The sequence below is a fragment of the Budorcas taxicolor genome, chromosome 8 (genome assembly GCF_023091745.1).
Source record: "Budorcas taxicolor isolate Tak-1 chromosome 8, Takin1.1, whole genome shotgun sequence".
NCBI lineage: Eukaryota > Metazoa > Chordata > Mammalia > Artiodactyla > Bovidae > Budorcas > Budorcas taxicolor.
In genome coordinates this window covers 103,360,075-103,380,679 of record NC_068917.1, presented here as the reverse complement: position 1 = coordinate 103,380,679, position 20,605 = coordinate 103,360,075, and the positions used below count along the sequence as shown (strand labels likewise).

Below are 20,605 nucleotides of genomic sequence, written 5' to 3'. Positions count from 1 at the left end.
CATTGTTTATTGATTGTCTTGCTCGATGCCCTTGATTTAAACTCTAATGGACCAGTAAATTCTTTGTTGCTTTTGATTTCATGGACCACGGACCACAGAAAGAGAAAAAATTATAGGAAGTTTAGTCAGAACTACTAATAAGTTCAATTGACCACATCATCATAAACTGTGCCTTCTGTGTGTCTTTTATGAACAAGCAAAGGAAAGGCCTGCCTGGGAAGGAAATGGACAAGTTACCTTAAACCTCAGATTTCAGGCAGCTAAGACAGGGTGCAGGGAGAGTTAGAGGATGGTCAGCATGGGGCTTTGATGTCTGTTTTGATGGCAGGATTTGGGGAACCATGCCAGTATCCTGTGCCAAGAGTAGTTAGCCAACATATACATCCCCAGCCTTGACTTTGAATAGACAGCATGCCATAAAAGTTTTGCTGAGGCTTTGACTACTCCAAGACTGCATATCACCTTGCTTACCCGCAGTAGAGTGAGAAGTTCTATCTTCTTGGCTTCTCTCAGCTCCCACACCCATAAGGGAAGCCAGCCTACTCACAACTTCAGGGTCACTTGTGAACCCCAGGAGACATTCATCTTTGTATTTATCAGCTACCAATACTGAACTCATCTACAAATTTGCTTAAATCCAGGTCCTAATTCAGACTCTTACCTGTATTTACAAAAAGAACAGATTGAACAAAGGGGACCTGAAAGTAGAGGTGGGGGGTAATGGAATCACTGAGATTCAAAGACAGTTACCATTGCATTGGTAAAGTAAGATTAGGATTCCAAGAAATGGGATAAGCCTGAGATCGTAGTTAAAAGCCAAATTAATAAGTTAGAAAATCAACCCCAGAAATCCTTCTGAAAGTAGAGCAACATTTGAAAGATTAGAAAAAAGGTGAAGGAATCAAATGACATGAGAACAGTCAGAAGAAATAGACTCTTCGCAGACTAGGAATCCAGAGAGAAAATGGAGCGGAGAAGAGGCACCCGTAGAAGATCAAAGAATGTATCTGCAAACTGAAATCTTGAAAATACACATGACTGAAATCTTTGATACTGAACTTAAAACCACTTACTGAGTGCCAGAAAACAAATTATTGCAAACAGATCCATGTCTGGAAATAATCTTACTGAAACTTCTGAAAGCCTTGGAAAAATTAGAAAATTGTGCCTGTTTCACAGTTAGAAATGTTTAATAACGTTGCCTATGAAGGAAGGGGAATCAGACTCACCATGAGCCCATTACTATCCACTCTAAATTTTAGAAGATTGGCAAATATTTCCAAAATTCTGAAAGAAAAGAATTAGACCCTAGATCTCTAAACTCTGACAAGCGATTGTTTATGTGGGAAAGCCGAGACATTCTCAGGCACATAGTTTCTAGTGGTAAAAAGCCCATTCCTGAAAAAGTTAATCATAAGAACCTCTTAAATATATTCCTGTATAGTTATTAAGGTCTATGTATAATCTCTACCCCTTCTCCTAAATACCTCATGGCAAGAGGTGGAAAGCCTGACATTTTAACTTTCCCCTTACTGGCCTTCCAAAGGAGAGGGAGAAAATCAGGAAGACAATCCCTTTAGGGTAAGATCTAGCCCCCGCCTCTTGAACCCTCTACAATCTCCATCCTGAACCTTGAATCCTATGCTAAAGCCTTAAGAAATGGCCACACCTGTCAGGAAGCCATCCCTTTGTAAGTTGTTTGAACAGCCTTGATCCTCTGGTCTGTAGGGACCGATGGCCCCTATGGATAAGCCCTCCCTGTCACCCGTCTCCTCTGGGATGGGATGACCTCTAACCTCCATATGTGCATACACAAACCTGTTGTGCCGTCATTCTATCCCTTACGCTCCATGTGTCAGGGTTAGTCAGGAAAACCCAGGAAATAACCCATCTGTGTTATGGGACAAGAAACTTATTTTAAGAATCAGACCTTATACAATTTTAGAAGGAACTAGAAAGTAGAAGTTTCAGAAAGAGAAACTGGAGCCTCAGAAGAGTTACTACCAGCCCAAGAATCCAAGCCCAGGCAGCTGCTGTAGTGGAATCACAAGAGAGAAGTGTGTTGGGAAGCCTAGGAGAAGCTTCACCTCTGTGTAACCCCGCCCTGAGGTCCTATACCAAGAACCTAGCAGTGAGTTGGAGCCACCTTGGGTCAACAGGGTTAGCAGTTGAGATGTAGGGTGGAGACAAGCAAGAAAAACGTGACCTGGAACCTACTGTACGTCTACATTTGTCCATCAGTGAGTCTGCCTGCAGTGACTACTGCTTCTCTTTCATCTTCCACAATCAACCCCAAATTGGCCCACTGTAAGGGGATTCTGACAGCATTTGCCAGCTTAACCAGCTTGTTACAATAGACACCACTGTATTTTTATTAATTAACTCCTCTATCATCTCTGCTAGTCTGTGAACTCATTATGAGCATAGAGTATATCTTCTCCTACCCCAGCCAATTCTTGGTTATACCTCTGCTGAATGACTGAAAATCTGAATTTAACAAATACACGTGTTGGTAAGTATTACACTGACAGATACATTGACAAATTACATTAGTGGTCTTCTGTGTCACTTCCATCATGCAGTTTCATTTTTACAAAGCAGGGTTATTGCATTTTATGCAATTTGCATAATATAAATAAAATAAGTTTAGTCAAAGTAAAAGCAATGCTCAAGAATGTGAATTTTCCTAAAATTCTTTCCATTTCATCTCTAGTGCTGCTTCCTAATTTATCAGTGAACAAGGTTGTCCTGAAGGCAGGTACTAATTCAGGCTCTTCCTCTGGCTCCTCATTAATATATTTTTTATAGGCATACTTCATTTTACTGCACTTTGATTTATTTTGCTTTGCTGATGTTACATTTTTTACAAATTAAAAACACCACATTGTCAGATTATGTTGAACGTTTTTAGCAATAAAGTTAATTGTATTCATAGTATGGAGAAACAAGCATTTTAAAGATCTAATTTAAATCTGACTATAAAGACAGGATAATTTTAGTTGTTTTTTTGTTTTCTTAAAAGTCTTTCTAAAAGTGAGACAGAAATGAAAGACCAGTATAAAATGTAAAACTTTTCACAAATTTCATGTTACATCCTGAATGTTTTGTAGTGTTAGATAATAACTAACAGGCTTGATTCTTGTTTCTCTTATACATTCTTCATTAAGGCTGTCTCAATTGGGAGATGGACAGAAAGTGTGAATCTGAGAAAAAATATAGCAATTCGTTCAAATGAGAACCAGAACATGTTCTTAAATTGTCTGCTACCAAGTAAACCGTTCTCTTAAAATACTAAATTGCTGTTTTCAAAAGGCTTAATAAATGTTTAAGGATTGCTTTAATATGAATGTCAAACACTTATTGCAGAATTTTCCAGCTTATTGAAATAAAAATGTTTTTGAAGTTGAAACTCATATATAAGCATGTTCCTATTCAAAATGATAAAAATGATCATTCTTGGTTGAAAAGGAACATACAATATTTAAGAACTAAATAGGATTTACTACATATGCTTTTGTTTTCCCAGAGGAGCAATGAAAAGTTTATTAAAACCAACACTTTTGAGAAGCAATATAATTCACATGTGTATGAAACACCAGTTCTCATTTACTATCAGTTCTCTTGAGACATGTTGCCAGTTCATTTTGTCCCAAGTTGGAAAGCTGGAATCATTTCAGCAGTTTATTGAATCGAAAAGCAGTTGTTTAATGTGGTTTTCTAGATTTTATATATCTTGATCATAGTAATTTATCTTATTCACTTTTAATCCTACCTGGCATTTGGCATTGTGCTACCTGTGATGATTACCTCAAGAAAAATCAAAATATGAAAGGCAAAATATTTTCTATGCCCTTGATGGACACACTTAATAAAAATTCTACTTACATGATGGACACACTCAATAAAAATCAAAACACAGAAGGCAACATAATTATACTCATTTGTCATTAATAATTGACTTCCTTTCAAACTAATTGAAAATCTAGGGCTTATGGTTTAACTTCTAATTCTTGAGTTTTCTCTAAGGGGTAATCAATCTTAAATATATCTTTCATGAAATCAGAATTTATATTCTGTCAACTCACATAGAATTGGCTTCTTTTGAGTAGATTCTGTCAAACCATGACTTCAGTTGAATATGCACTGAATATTTTACCCCAACTTCCTTTCCTATTATTTTAAAATTAAATTTTCATCATAAGTAACTACTTGCTTGATAAGAAAAATTGACAAATTCATAAAAGAAGGAAAGACATCTTACCCAGAGTCCCAACAAAGTTCTTGATTACTGCATGGTCTTCTGGATCGGAGGCTGCAATCGGGTGTTGAGTTCGATGGAGCTGAAGCTCTTGCGGGAGTAATCTGGGAAGACAGGTTGTTGTCAGAGAGTGGGGTCCTTGGATTGGTCATGGTCAGGTCTGGAGGATTTAAGACTTGGAGGGGGTGCTGAAATAAGGGAAAGGACATGATTATTGAAGAAGACGACGTGAGGAATATGACTCTCAGGTACTGGAGTGATCATCTGTATAGATAACGAAATCACCATCATGTGTGTGTGCATATGTTGTGAAAGAGAGAGAGGGGAAGAAAGAAAGGGAAGAGAGAGAGAGAAATACAAAATCGTCAGAGAATGAGAAATGGCCTAGAAGTCTGCAGACAGTTGGGGGAAAAGGATGTTGTGTGTATAATCTGATACTTGAGGGGAGCTGGAGGTGTTCAGGAGGAAGGGAAAGAGAATGGCCTGGGAAAGCAATAAGGGAAAAAGATGACCACTCTCTCACCTTCAGCTCTGTCTGTAAGAAACGACAAGATTTTTTTTTTTTTTTACTAGGATAAGAAAGGAATATATATGAGTATAAATACACATTTCATAAGAGGTCTGAAAACTGAATTGAACCTGAACTCTCAGAATCACAGCAAAGGCCCCTTAAGAGCTGAAAGTCCCTCCCTTTGTCAGCCATCCCCAGGCTACAGCCATCATCCCCCGGCCAGGGCCAGACTCCTTCAACAGCTTAACTCTCCCACCTGTAGGCAGAGGCAGACAACAGGAATATTATTGAGGCAATGCATTTGATAAAATACATACTTTTAATTATCCCACTCTAATTTTTAAAAATATTGCATTATTTACTGCTTGCAATCTGTAGGCATTATTAAATTTATAATTTTTTCTTTGTCTTTATTGAGTGATCTAATTGTTTTCATGTAGTGAGAACATGCCCTCGTCTCCGCCAGCCCAAACATGGCCGCCTCAGCTGTTCAGCTGGAGAAATGTCCTACAGGACCGTGTGCTTGGTCACCTGTGATGAAGGGTACAGACTAGAAGGAAGTGCTAGGCTTACCTGTCAAGTAAACGCCCAGTGGGATGGTCCAGAACCCCGGTGTGTGGGTAAGTTCTTAGGGCTTGGTGCCTCGGATGGGTCATTTCTGTAGCACTCTGGTTTCTCCTGTTTTCTGTGAAGACCTGGAACTAAAAACTGGCTCATGATGAGTATAAATACACATCCGTCCTGAACACCTCCAGCTCCCTCAAGTATCATGTATGTATATAGATACACATTTATACTCAAGATGCATATAAACACATGCATATGTACATAGAATGACAAGTATAAATACACATGCATATGTATACAGATATGAGTATAAACACACATCTATATATAGATATACAAGTATAAATACACATCCATATGTATATAGGCATATGAGTATAAAGACACATCCATATGTATACAGGCATATGAGTATAAATACACATCCGTATGTATATAGATATATGACGGGTACATACATGAACAAGTATGTGGTTTTACTCCTCCCCACTGGTAAAAAGACTTCTACACCAGAATCCAATTTTCTAAGTCCCTGAAGTTTACAGCTTCTAATAATAATGAATTTTGTTATACTTGGGGCACATTTGGAACAGATGTGTTTTAAAAGCAAATGCCATGTAATTCCCTCACTTTTGAGAACAGTTTACTTTACCTTGTTATTGAAATGATAAAATTATGAACCGGTGAATCTTGGCTGTAGAATTCTGTTTCATCAGAAGATTTTTCTTTATTGTCCTTCACTAAGAGTTGTGACATCTCACTCCTGTAGTTGGGTCCAGAATGAATGCAGCTTTTCCAGTTTGCTGCTGCTTATACACTGTAGGCACTTTAGTAATGGTAACAACAATGATCATGATCGTTATGATCAACATGAAATGATGGCAGCCACCATTTAGTGAACCCTTAAAAGGTGTCAAATACAGTAAACCTGGGAGCACTAAGAGCTATTTCATTAAATAACCAACTTCCAAAATAGAAAGGAGAACTGTATGTAGGGAATAAGTTGGAATATGCCAGGATCCTAGATGAGAAGACTTTTTAAATTGGTTTCTAGGTTTATTCTAGTATGATCTAGTAGGATCCAAGGCTAAGTGAGGGTCTCCAGGAAGGATGTTGGGCCTTACTGAGGAATTCAAAAAAGTCTTTGACCCTCATTGTGCAGGCTCAAAAAGCTTGTAGGGGGGTATAAAATATTAAAAATCGTAAGTAAAGTTTATTAGCAATGAGATAGCTGTTATGGCCTACTAAAAGACGTGGGCCTGACAGGCATTGTATTTCCTGGAGGCAGAAGCTACAAGGATTCCTAAACTGTAGACAGACTTAGTTGTAGTTCAGTTCAGTTGCTCAGTCGTGTCCAACTCTTTGCAACCCTATGGACAGCAGCATGCCAGGCCTCCCTGTCCATCACCAACTCCCGCAGTTTACTCAAACTCATGTCCATTGAGTCGGTGATGCCATCCAACCATCTCATCCTCTGTCGTCCCCTTCTTCTCTTGTCCTCAATCTTTCCCAGCATCAGGGTCTTTTCCAGTGAGTCAGATCTTCCCATCATGTGCCCAAAGTATTAGAGTTTCAGCTTCAACATCAGTCTTTCCACTGAATATTCAGGACTGATTGCCTTTAGTTTGGACTAGTTGGATCTCCTTGCTGTCCAAGGGACTCTCAAGAGTCTTCTCCAACACCGCAGTTCAAAAGCATCAGTTCTTCGGTGCTCAGCTTTCTTTATCATCCAACTGTCACATCCATATATGAATACTGGAAAAACCATAGCTTTGACTAGACGGACCTTTGTTGGCAAAGTAATGTCTCTGCTTTTTAATATGCTATCTAGGTTGGTCATAACCTTCCTTTGAAGGAGTAAGCATCTTTTAATTTCATGGCTGCAGTCACTATCTACAGTGATTTTGAAGCCCAGAGAAATAAAGTCTCTCACTATTTCCACTGTTTCCCCTTCTATTTGTCATGAAGTGATGGGACCAGATGCCATGATCTTAGTTTTCTGAATGTTGAGTTTTAAGCCAACTTTTTCACTCTCCTCTTTCACTCTCACAACAGGCTCTTTAGCTCTTCGCTTTCTGCCATAAGGGTGGTGTCATCTGCATACCTGAGGTTATTGATAACCTTAGACTTAGTTGGCATAAAACTAAAACAAAGGGAGTTAGCTTCTCCAGATATTTCACAGAATTAAATGAAAATGATGGATCTGTCCACCGCAAAAACGATGGTTTAGCAATGGAACATTAAATCTTAATAAATCCCTTTTGTTGGAAAGTTTTCTCCCTGGCTTAGAATTTGTATCTAAATATTAATGTTTACTTCCAGGAATCATCTATGGTTCCATAGCTGAGCAAGCAGCTTTTCTTGTGAGGGACCCAGTCTTGTATTAAAAGTGGTAGTATATTTAATAAGGTTGCTCTGGAGTTTTTCTTTAAAACTTTAATTCTTAAGTTTAACTTAAATTTTTAAAATACTTTAAGAATTCTCTTTAAAATTTTTGTACCCATCTCTGTAATGATTTAAAGCAGAATTTGATTTGAAGTTAACCATCCTTATTTAATACAATTTATTGGGGAACAACTCCCTGTAGCCCCCAAATTCTGACAATAGCCATCATTACTATGAAATTTTCCACTTAAACATTGATGGACATGAATAGAAAGTGTATTAGGGATTTCCCTGGTCATCCAGTGGTTAAGAATCTGCCTTCCAATGCAGGGGACTCGGGTTCAACCCTTGTCTGGGAGGTAAGATCCCACATGCGTCAGGGCAACAGAGCATGCGGGCTCAATAGTTGTGACACACTCTGGGATCCACAAGCCACAACTAGGAAGAAGCCCGTGCACTGCAACGAAAGATCCCTCATGCCACGACTAAGACCTGATGCAACAAAGAAGAAATAAAATAATTAATTTTAAAAAGAGTATTGAGTAGACAGTTGCAAAATAAGAAAGTTCTGAACATGAAGTACAATGAGAGAAATATTATTCTTACCATCGTAAGACAAATATGAACACACGATAATTAATATGGTGGATTTATGGTACAAGGATGCACAGAACAATGGAAGCAAACACGCCTCAGAAACAAACATTAGTTTGTAGAAAAATACACTATTCAATAAGGAAAATTTTAGATATCAGTAGGGGAAAAGCTTATCTAAAAATTAGTTTGGACTCTTGCTTCATTTAAAAAATTAAGTTCAATTAATTTTATTAATTAAATGAGGCAGGTTAAGGAGTGAAATGTAGGAAAATGGGCAAACTACGGATTTTAACAGAGCATAATTTCCTAAAAAGAAAAGAACAATAGATCTGAATATATAAAGCTTTACATTTCAGTACTTCAGACATAAATTTTCTATATTTAAAATGCAAACAAGAAAAAGGAAAAGTTATTTGAAACACATATAAAAAAGTCAAGGTCTTTAACATTTTCCGACATATGAAACTAGACCAAAACAAAAATATTGAAGACTCCAAGGAGGGATAAAGGAAATGAATTAAATGGACAAAGGAGACATTTTAAAAATACAATTAAAAAAATAACAAAATTGAGAAAATTCTGAAACCATAGTTATGAGACCTAAGTTAAATTATACACTGATGTAATTTCACAGATATAAATATTTTTGTTAAACAGGAAAAATAAAAATAGCTAAACATTAAATACTAGGAAAAGAGTGACTGTAAGAGAAGTTGAAGGAAGCATGTAATAGTGTAAAGGAAGATGAATCATAAAAGGAGATGGAATGCGGTAGAGTGGATGAAAGGAAAATCTTTGAATAAAGTAATAGATTGTAGAAAGAAGAAAGAAAAATGGAAAAAAAGGAATTTTTCTAAGAAGCTATACCAAAGGACTATATAGAGGTTTGAGGTTTTTAAAGTAATGAAACACCATTTATGATGCATGATTTTCTAAGAAAATGAAAACTGTTAAATGAACCAAGAAGAAAAGTAGAAAAGCAAATAAATACTTACCTATGAGTGCTTTACAAAGTAATGGGAATATCAGAGTTTACTTAGTTGTTGCTCTTGCTGTTTAGTTGACAAGTCGTGTCCCACCCCATGGACTGCAGCAAGCCAGGCTTCCATGTCCTTCATTATCTCTCAGAGTTTGCTCAGGTTCATGTCGATTGAGTCAGTGATGCTGTCTATCTCCTCTGTCGCCCCTTCTCCTCCTGCCCTCAGTCTTTCCAAGCATTTGAAAATGACTGAGGAAAACATGAAACTCTTTCAAACTTTTAAAATGAAACAATTCTTATACCGTCTAATTTGGCCCAAATAGTGGAAAATTAATCAGTTCATACTATCCAGCTAGTATTATTCTGTTGCCAATCTGACAACTTTTACCAAGAGGAAAAAATAAAACTATGACAGCAAATATACTAGCAATCCATACTCAAAAGATTGGTCTGCCAGGATGTGTAAAGGTTTATCCTAGGAATGCAAGAAGGGTTTAAAATTAGACATTCTATTAACATAATAAATTACTTCATAACAAATAGGAAAAATTCATATGGTTGTTCAATATAAGATAAAAATGTATTCATTATCATTTAAAACACATTTTTGGTAAAATTCTTAGAAACTCATTGATAACTGACATAAAAAAAGTTCACCTTCTGTATCTACTTGAAAAATGTGGATAGTCTTATTAAATCTGGAAAATGAAAAGGATGCTAGAATCATCCATGTTGTTTAGTAAGATTGTCTAAGATTTAGCTCTTGTAATAAATCATAAGGTTAGAGCTTAGAAGATACAGAATCATCGTTTGTAAACTGTGTGTCTGCCTCTAATTTAAAATGAAACTACTACAAGACTGAGAGTTCATTAAAGTCTTAAGAATACCAAATAATTCCTCTGTATAAATGATAAACAGAATATGTAATGAAAAACCACAGTCAGAGATCTGTATAAAATATAAAATATGTAAGAATAACCTCAAACAAAAATATATGGAACCTGTATTACACAAACTACAAAATATTGCTGAGATAGAAAGAACATTTTAATAAAATTTTGTCAAAAGGCAGAGTTCTTTCCAAATATATGTATAGGTAAAATGCAACCTATTTAGTAGCCCCAAAGAGATTTTCTTTTTTCCCCTTCTTGGAACTGGGGAGTGATTCCAGGATTCACCTGGAAGAATGTGCAGGCAAAACTCACTAAAACAAGATTGAAAGGGAAGTGTAATAAAGAATAGTAAAAAGGAAGTAGTTCTGTTGGGTTTTAAAATACATACTAAATTGCAAAAATGAAGAGTATGTAAGAACTGCCATCAGATCAATGGGACTTAATGGATTCCAAAAGTTATGAGTTTCATATATTATTAAGGAAGCATCATAGCTCAGTTGAGAAGATAAGATTTATTCAACTGATAATATAGGAAAATTGGCTCGCTCCTCGGGAAAAAGCAAAATGAATCAAAATGAAGTATTCATATGTTTTTAATACACACCAGACACTAATGTAAATACTTTATAGTTTTAAAATATAAATTAAAAATAAAACCATTAAAAGCTAAAAGAGTGTATAGTTAATATATGTAAATATTAATCCATTTCAGAATATATTAAACATATAAGCAATGGGAAAAGAGTCTCCAGTACATTAGAATAGATTAAACTGCCAGGTCAGGAGACATGGTTCAATCCCTGGGTCAGGAAGATCCCCTGCAGAAGGAAATGACAACCCACTACAGTACTCTTGCCTGGGATATCCCTTGGACAGAGGAGCCTGGTGGGTTCCAGCCATGGGGTCACAAAGAGACACGAGACAGCAACGAGACGACAACAACAATATAAAAATTCAAAATGCCATAAACAAACAATAAGAAAGAATATTAGCAGGGAATAAAATCTTGATATGGGAGCTAAAAGGATGATTTTCTTTATTTATAAACAACTGTCCTGAAATAAAGGATTTAAAGTCCCATATGTTGTTTATATTTGAACCACAAATTTGGCTCCGACAGTCCTCTTGATCAAAGCAGAACAGGAAATCTGGACGGTCATCTGGTACATTTGTTCTTTTTTGTTCAGTCACTAAGTCATGTGAGACCCCATGGGCTACAGCACACCAGGCTTCTCTGTGCAAAAATAAAGAAACATAGCAATTCTCAGGAAAAAATTACTTCTGTTGACAGGAGGTTTGAAAGCAGTCATTTCAGGGAGAAGGCATGATTGTAGAATATTTGGGGGGCACACAGGTTCTGCCATTTACCTGTTGGTAACTTCAGGAAAGTTAACTATGAGAATTACTGTTATGCCCCAGCGCTCTTTGGAGAAGGAAATGGCAACCCACTCCAGTACTCTTGTCTGGAAAATCCCGTGGACGGAGGAGCCTGGTAGGCTATAGTTCATGGGGTTGCGAAGAGTTGGACACGACTGAGCAACTTCACTTTCACTTTCATGCATTGGAGAAGAAAATGGCAACCTACTCCAGTATTCTTGCCTGGAGAATCCCAGGGACAGAGGAGCCTGGTGGGCTGCCATCTGTGGGGTCGCACAGAGTTGGACACAACTGAAGCAACTTAGCATGCATGCATGCATTGGAGAAGGAAATGGCAACACACTCCAGTATTCTTGCCTGGAGAATCCCAGGGACAGAGGAGCCTGGTGGGCTGCTGTCTATGGGGTCGCACAGAGTCAGACACGACTGAAGCGACTTAGCAGCAGCAGCAACCAGTGCTCTTGTTTGTAAGTGAAAATTATAACACTAGTCGTTCCTGCATAGAATTAAATGAGTCTATCCATGTAAAGCACTTAGAATAATGCCTGGCACATAGTAAACACTAGATAAACTTAGTGATTATCATGTGGGAAATACAGACTAAAGATGCTGGTAGTGCTACCAGTAGACTCACTACTACACTACACAATAAACAAATGTGTATGTGGGTTCATGTGCATATACACACATGTCTTGTATTAAGTCCTCATCTAATTTTCCATTCTATCTTCATTCTACCTAATTCATTTGCTATTCTTCATCAATGCTGAAAATAACATCATTAAGAGTCTGGGCCCTAATATAACACAGTGATTCTAGGGAGAGTATAAAAACTTTTCTCAAAATCTGCTTGCTTAAAGATGCACTATAAGCTCATAAAAATGGAAACTGATTGTTGAATCGTCACTTACCCCATGAAAGATAGAATCTAATTCACTATTTTACACTTCAGAGCCATAATGTAATATTCTGCAAACTGAAGATTCTCTACGCAAATGATAAAAGTCACAGTCAGCGTTGATTTAAATACTAGTTAGAAATCTTTTAAAGATTTGATACCTGGTAGAAAACATGAGGTTACTAAAGAGATGTGTGTGTGCGCTTAGTCGCTTCAGTCATGTCTGACTCTTTGTGACTCTTTGGGCTCCACTGTGGCCAGGGTCCTCTGTCCATGGATTCTCCAGGCAAGAATACCAGTGTGGGTAATTTTCCCTTCTCCAGGGAATCTTCCCGATCCAGGGATCGAACGTGTCACGTCTATCTGCATTGGCAGGCAGGCTCTTCACGACTAGCACTACCTGGTTGAGCATAATTAACAATACGATGTTTGTTCCGTGTCATATGCAGGCTCTTCACGACTAGCACTACCTGGTTGAGCATAATTAACGATACAATGTTTGTTCCGTGTCATATGCAGACGCCTGCATGCAGACCGATTGTATTTTTCTTGAGTAAAGTGACTCTGTGGCATTTTGTAATTTGTGAGAATGCAAATAATATTTTCTTGCTCTCCTGCAATAGAACGCCACTGTGCCACCTTTCAGAAGCCCAAAGGTGTTACCGTGTCACCTCCCACCTGTGGTAGGCATCCAGCCAAACCTGGGACGATCTGTCAGCTAAGTTGCCGCCAAGGATTCGTTTTATCGGGGGGCAGAGAAGAAGTGAGGTGTACCACGTCTGGAAAATGGAGCGCCAAAGTTCAGACAGCCGCTTGTAAAGGTAGGTCCCCATGTGGGTCAAGTTGAAAACCAAATTCTATATAATGATGTGTTAGTGCAGTGTCGGACTATCCTTCTTTGCAACTTTTGCTGCATACCTGTGGTAAAAGGGTAGATGTCACCCCGATACATGCTATGAACATTTTGGCTTCGGGATGGTGAATTTACAAAAATCCAGTACCACGTGCCAGGCAATGATAGAAAAAAATAGAAAACTAGGGATGATATTAGGGCCAGAAGTCAGGTAAGTTTTCCAATGGGAATTGAAAATCTTTGAAGAATTTCTAACTCCTGTTAAGCAAGTGAGATTAATATTTTTTTTGAAAAAAGCAAGTGATCAGCACTTTAAAACCTGCATCTCAGTACGTTCACAAGAGCACATTGCCAGCTTCCTTACAGCAGGAGCAGACTGCTGTGAAAAAGGAGGCATGGAGAGCAAGAAAACGTTCTTAGAAGTAAAAATATAAACCTCTCTAAGAGAAGGACAAAACAGCAGAGTGGAGGTTGTTGAAAACAGTGATTTGAAGAAGCAAATTGAGAATTCGTTCAGAAGGGAGAACTGCTAAACAAGGAACTTGAGTATCCCAGTGGGTCAAGTTCAAAAGATAGAAGTTGAGAGAGATACCCAGGAGAAATTGAGAAACACCAGTGCCCTTTAATAAGGAGCTCCAGAAGCATAGAGAGGAAAAGGGATGGAGGGGAAGAATTTTCCTACCAGTAGAAGAAAGTTTCCCTGAGCTACAGAAAGGCTTGAACTTTTAGATTGAAAATAACCTCTGACCTTGTTGGTTATCTATTTTATATAAAGTAGTTATATCTGTTAATCTCAAGCTTCTAATTTGTCCCTCCCCCGCCCCCAACAGTACGGTCCTACTGTATAGCTCAAAGAACTACATCCAATATCTTATAATAACCTGTAATGGAAAAGAATCTGAAAAAGAATGTATGTATGTATCACTGAATCACTTTGCGGTATACCCTAAACTAGAACAACATTGTAGATCAACTATACCTCAATAAAAAATGAAAAGTACCATTATCAGATGAAAAGAGTTTGTTGATCCATAGGTACATAAACACGAATAATGTGAGTTGAAAAGCCTCCGAGTGTTGGGCAGGCATACTTTCACTACTTTGTGAAATTTTTAAGATCCAAAGCGAAAGTGAAGTCGCTTAGTCATGTCCGTCTCTTTGCGACCCCATGGACTGTATAGCCTACCAGGCTTCTCCATCCATGGAATTTTCCAGGCAAGAGTACTGGAGTGGGTTGCCATTTCCTTCTCCAGGGGATCTTCCTGACCCAGCGATTGAACCCGTGTCTCCTGCGTTGCAGGCAGACGCTTTACTGTCTGAGCCACTAGCAGGGCCAAAGGTAAGGAGAAAAATCTGAAGTTTCCAGAGAGAAAAGAGGAACTTCACAAAGGAAACAAGATTCAGACTCACACTGCGCTTTTCCTTTGCACCTCCAAATGCCAGAAGGAAATGTAGCAGTGTGCTAAGAATACAGAGGGAGAGTGCGTATAAACCTGAAATTCCAAGTTCATTCACGCTATTATTCAAGTCCAAAGGAAAAATTAAATGCTTCTTTAGATTTTAAGAGTCGATATGCTCACGCACCGTTGTGGGGGGAAGTTGTCTACATAGTAGCCCCTCTGAGAAAGGGAAAATATAAATTGAATAAAGCTTTTAAGAAACAAGAAAATGAGACACAGATTAATCCGGATATATTCAGCCGCAAGTTGCAGAAGATTTAATATAACTGAAGAGGATTTATTACATCATAAGAACTTAGCTCTGCAGTGACTGTTGCAGCTATGTGGAATATTACCACATCTAATGCAGTATCTGTACTGCAAAGTTTCACACGGCAAGAAATATCTTTGGCTTTAATTTGTTGTTTGCTTTGACAGTACATTTTAGCATACTAATTAATTCTACTTGACAGTCTGTTTTCAAGTGCAGTCCCTTCCGACCACACTCAGCATTCATTTTTTTCGGTTTATTTCATTTCAAAAGTATTTATCAAGTTCATATTATATTCCAGGTACTATATAATACAATGAAATAAGAAATCATGGCATTCAAAGAACTTCAGTTATTTGGGGGGAGGAAATTCAGTTTAAAAATGGCAAGGTGCGTTATGGCTAGGAAGGACAGAGGGCAATCAGAACTTGTGCAGCGAGCACCTAAAATGGACCAGTGGGTCAGAAAAGCTTCCTGAGGAGCTTGTGTCTAAGCTGAGAATTACAGGACAAGTAGAGGTTATCTGCCTCAAGGAAGAAGAGAGCATTGATTCAGACAAATAAAAGAGCATGAACAAAGGCCCAGGTATAAGAAGGATCATGGTGCTCTTGCGGGACATCTGATGTGGAGACTGAGTTCTGATTGGGGATCTCTTAAGTGATGAGGCTAAGAGAGAAGCAGGTACCAGTTGAGGAAGAACTTCGGAAGCCATGCTGAAGTACATTAGAAATCCTCTATGATTAGATTAGAATTAAAAATATTTCTTACCTGTCTCTTGTGGCCTTCCTTGATGGCTCAGATGGCAAAGAACCTGCCTGTCAATGCAGGAAACGTGGGTCGATCCCTGGGTAAGAAATATCTCCTGGAGAAGGAAATGTCAATCCACTCCATTATTCATGCCTGGGAAATCCCATGGAGAGAAGCCTGCCAGGCTACAGTCCATGGAGTCACAAAAGAGTCAAATGACTCGGCTGCTGAGCATGCATGCCCCCGTCTCTTAAATGACCTAGAATTATATCACTGCATCAGTATGTTAACTGCTATGTGAATTTTCTGAATTAGACGTGGAAGCTCCTCAGATCAACTGTCCTGCAGACATAGAGGCTGAGACCCAAGAACAGCAAGACTCCGCTAATATCACTTGGCAAATCCCAACGGCTAAAGACAACTCTGGGGAAAAGGTAAGGTGTGAGCAAATATTTGTGTCCTTTTTCAAATGGACTCTAAATACACTATAAATATGTGTGCTATCGAAAACTTTCCAATACTCTGATTGTACTGTCTCTAGCTGTACTCTACTCATAAATGCAAATGTCCCATCTGATAACAGAATAATCAGCCTTGAATTTTTCATTAGAAATCTCAGATGAAAATCTCTAGAAACAGAAACTTTTCATTCCATGGATTTTTTTGTGTTATGTATCCTCTAAGATTACTTGGCTAAAAATTCTTGGCCCTTTACTATGCTCTGAAGATCTTTTAAAAAAAAAGAAAGATGGGGAATCAATCTTAGTTCCTATTTATAAACATATCTTTTAAAATATGATCCTGAAATGATAGTCTAAAGAAGATAATAGTGTTTCTTACTCTGCTTTCAAAAACCGGCATTATTCAAAACACAGTATTTTAGTATTTGCATACAAGAGCTTGAGATAATTATCCATCAGATTTTAGAAAAGGAATTAGGAATTTAACACCCTCTTCAGTCTGTACTTTTAGTATTCACATACATGAACATGCTCTTAAACAGTATAGAGTTTTTCACACCTGTATGTAAACATGTATGTAAGTAGTGCCATTCAAGGGCACAACAAGAAACACAATATGTTCTGATAATTGTGTTGAATATACTTAACAGTAGAGATAACTTTTTATAGTGTATCATTTAATATAACTATCACTCTGTATCTGTATTACATCTCTAGAACTTATTTTATAAGTGGAAGTTTGTACCTTTTGTCCACTTTCTCTCATTTTGACCACCCCCAGACCCATCTTCTGGCAACCACCATACTGTTCTCTGTATCTGTGGTTCTTTTTTTTTTTTTCCTCCACTTGTAAGAGAGATCATATGGTGTTTATCTTTAGATAACCAAACACAACTTCTAGGCCTGATTTAAATGTGATTTCTAGACTTCTAGGACTTTCTGTTCTGCAGGTGATGTGTGTGTTGCATGCTGCCTCGTGTTTCCCACTTCCCGTTAAGAGGCCTGTGAAAATATACATGATCATCGTCAACATGGCCATTGTCATCAAACACTAAGAAGAGTGCAGGGACATACTTTAGGATCCATGAGAATTTAGACTAAATGAAGTACCTGTGTGTTGAACTATTTTTTAAAAATATGATTTTTTTTCCTTTTAATATATATATTTTATTGAAGTATAGTTGACTTACAATGTTTCAAGTGTACAGTAAGGTGATTCAGTCATACATATACACATATATTACTTTTCAGATTATTTTCCATTATGGGTTATTACAAGATATTGACTATAGTTCCCTGTTCTTTTTTTTTCCTTTGTAAATATTTTTTTTAATTTTTATTTTTACTTTATTTTACTTTACAATACTGTATTGGTTTTGGCATACATTGACATGAATCCACCACGGGTGTACATGAGTTCCCAAACATGAACCCCCCTCCCACCTTCCACCCCATATCGTCTCTCTGGATCATCCCTATGCACCGGCCCCAAGCATCCTGTATCCTGCATCGAAACTGTAATTTAAAAATATTTCTCAATAGATAAACAGCAAACTAGAGAAAAATGCTTTGAATTTCTCAAATGTTAGAATGTTTATTACATATTAATGTAAGTTTATCTTTATCACATAATTTTCAAATGGACTAAGAGTGCAAGCATATGATTCAAAAAGAGGATACATCTGTCTCATGCAGTTGTGTGAGAACGTAATCTTACCATAAGACAGTAAGAAATTGGAAATTAAAGCGATGGCCTGATGCCATATTTTTGATTTATCAAAAAGTAATGATATTTAACATAGATCAGAGAACTCTGAATGGCAATTTTGATACAGGTCCTATCAAATACTAACAGTGGGGATGCAAATTTTTACCATAATCTGGGAAATAAATTTTGTATTACCTATGAGTAAAATTTTATTGAATTTGAGGTTAATCTATTCCTGGAAAGAACAGAAGGACATAATAAAAATATTTTTTTAATGTCTGTGCAAAAACCATTTTTCCTAGTGCTGCTTATAGCAGTCAAGTCTGGGACCAGTTTAAATGTCCTTGAATAGATTTTTCTATTTAAAAAAGCACCATATACTTATTTCCTAAGTTATAAAGATATTTAATAGTCATAAGTTCTGAAAACTATGTAAGAGCATAAAAAATGTTCTAAGATATTATGTTTAATAAATAAGGAACAACATTTCATATCTATCCGAACTCTATAAACTGCCTAGGTAGAATAGCCTAGAAAGGAATACACCAAAGGCTATGCCTGATTTTTTTTTTCCTTTTTACTGTATGTAAAATATTGTATCATTTTTAACTTCACTTTGCTAATAATATATTATAAACCAAAAAGTAATAAAAGTACTATTAATGTTAACTTTAACTTTCCAAATATTTGGAAATTTCTTTCCAAAAGGTATCAATCCACGTTCATCCAGCTTTTAGCCCACCTTATCTTTTCCCAATTGGAGATGTTGCTGTCACATACACAGCAACTGACCCATCCAGCAACCAAGCCAGCTGCACCTTCCATATCAAGGTTATTGGTAAGTCTTCAGATTACTTGGGTAAGTTTGTAAAAATAATCCAGAACCCCGAAAAGCTTTGGCTCTTTTTTATCTTCAGCAACTTCCTTTTTTTCCACTGATTCTTCCTTCTGTCATTGAAGCAGCTTCCTCTTTGAAACCTATGTACCCTTTAACTATCACTATATCTCTGATTCCTTTCTATTGGAACCTTTTGAAAATTCCCCAGTGGTTGCCATATCTTTTGGCTTAACTGCCATTTATTCTTAAAGTCGCTCAATTCTGGCTTCTGTCTCCTCTACTCATAGAAATCAAGGTCACCAGGTAATCTGTAGAGTTAATCCTACTGCACAGTTTTTGTCCTTATTTTATATAATGTTTCCATAGATTTTACATTATTGACAATGTTCTCTTTATCAAAACTGCCTCCTTTCCTGTCTTCTCGGACACCAGTCTTTCTTGTTTCTTTCCCCCATTATTCTAATTTTTTTCCTCCTTGATTGCTTTTTTAGGTTTCTCTTCCTTACACCAACTCTCAAATGTGGATCATCCCCAGGATTCCAGCCTTGACCCTCTTTCTTTCTCTCTAGTTTTCCGGGTAATTTTGCTAACTGATAACTCCTGGATTTCTGTCTCCAACTCAGATTTCTCTTCTGAATTTCAAATTTATATAAAACTGCCTACTGAACTTTCCCATGTGAATGCCCCACAAGCATTTCAAATTCACTCAAACTTAAGATATTTCTTAGCTCAGAAAACATAGTGAAGACCTAGTTACCAGGCAAGAAATCTGGAAGTTATTCTTGACTTCTCTCCCTCTGTCACCAACTTCCAATAAGTTATCAGGTTCTACTGGTTTCATCTACTTCACTTCAGTTCAGTTCAGTCGCTCAGTCGTGTCTTACTCTTTGCAACCCCATGAATTGCAGCACGCCAGGCCTCCCTGTCCATCACCATCTCCCGGAGTTCACTCAGACTCACGTCCGTTGAGTCCGTGATGCCATCCAGCCATCTCATCCTCGGTCATCCCCTTCTCCTCCTGCCCTCAATCCCTCCCAGCATCAGAGTCTTTTCCAATCAGTCAACTCTTCGCATGAGGTGGCCAAAGTACTGGAGCTTCAGCTTTAGCATCATTCCTTCCAAAGAAATCCCAGGGCTGATCTCCTTCAGAATGGACTGGTTGGATCTCCTTGCAGTCCAAGGGACTCTCAAGAGTCTTCTCCAACACCACAGTTCAAAAGCATCACTTCTTCAGCGCTCAGCCTTCTTCACAGTCCAACTCTCACATCCATACATGACTATTGGAAAAACAATAGCCTTGACTAGACGGACCTTAGTCGGCAAAGTAATGTCTCTGCTTTTGAATATGCTGTCTAGGTTGGTCATAACTTTTCTTCCAAGGAGTAAGCGTCTTTTAATTTCATGGCTGCAATCACCATCTGCAGTGATTTTGGAGCCCCCCAAAATAAAGTCTGACACTGTTTCCACTGTTTCCCCATCTATTTCCCATGAAGTGATGGGACCAGAAGCCATGATCTTCATTTTCTGAATGTTGAGCTTTAAGCCAACTTTTTCACTCTCCTCTTTCACTTTCATCAAGAGGCTTTTTAGCTCCTCTTCACTTTCTGCCATAAGGGTGTTGTCATCTGCATGTCTGAGGTTATTGATATTTCTCCTGGCAATCTTGATTCCAGCTTGTGTTTCTTCCAGTCCAGCGTTCCTCATGATGTACTCTGCACAGAAGTTCAATAAGCAGGGTGACAATGTACAGCCTTGACGTACACCTTTTCCTATTTGGAACCAGTCTGTTGTTCCATGTCCAGTTCTAACTGTTGCTTCCTGGC

The 20,605-nt window shown here is 37.7% G+C and overlaps 1 protein-coding gene across 1 annotated transcript in view; it reads left to right on the top strand.

The window, feature by feature from the left end:
* The window catches only part of SVEP1 (sushi, von Willebrand factor type A, EGF and pentraxin domain containing 1), a 205,027-nt gene that overhangs the window by 77,721 nt on the left and 106,701 nt on the right, over positions 1–20,605 (top strand). The window contains exons 6-9 of the mRNA XM_052644513.1: positions 5,210–5,389; positions 13,089–13,286; positions 16,091–16,209; positions 18,653–18,782. Of these exons, the coding sequence (XP_052500473.1) occupies positions 5,210–5,389; positions 13,089–13,286; positions 16,091–16,209; positions 18,653–18,782 (627 nt within the window). The remainder of the gene's footprint in view (positions 1–5,209; positions 5,390–13,088; positions 13,287–16,090; positions 16,210–18,652; positions 18,783–20,605) is intronic.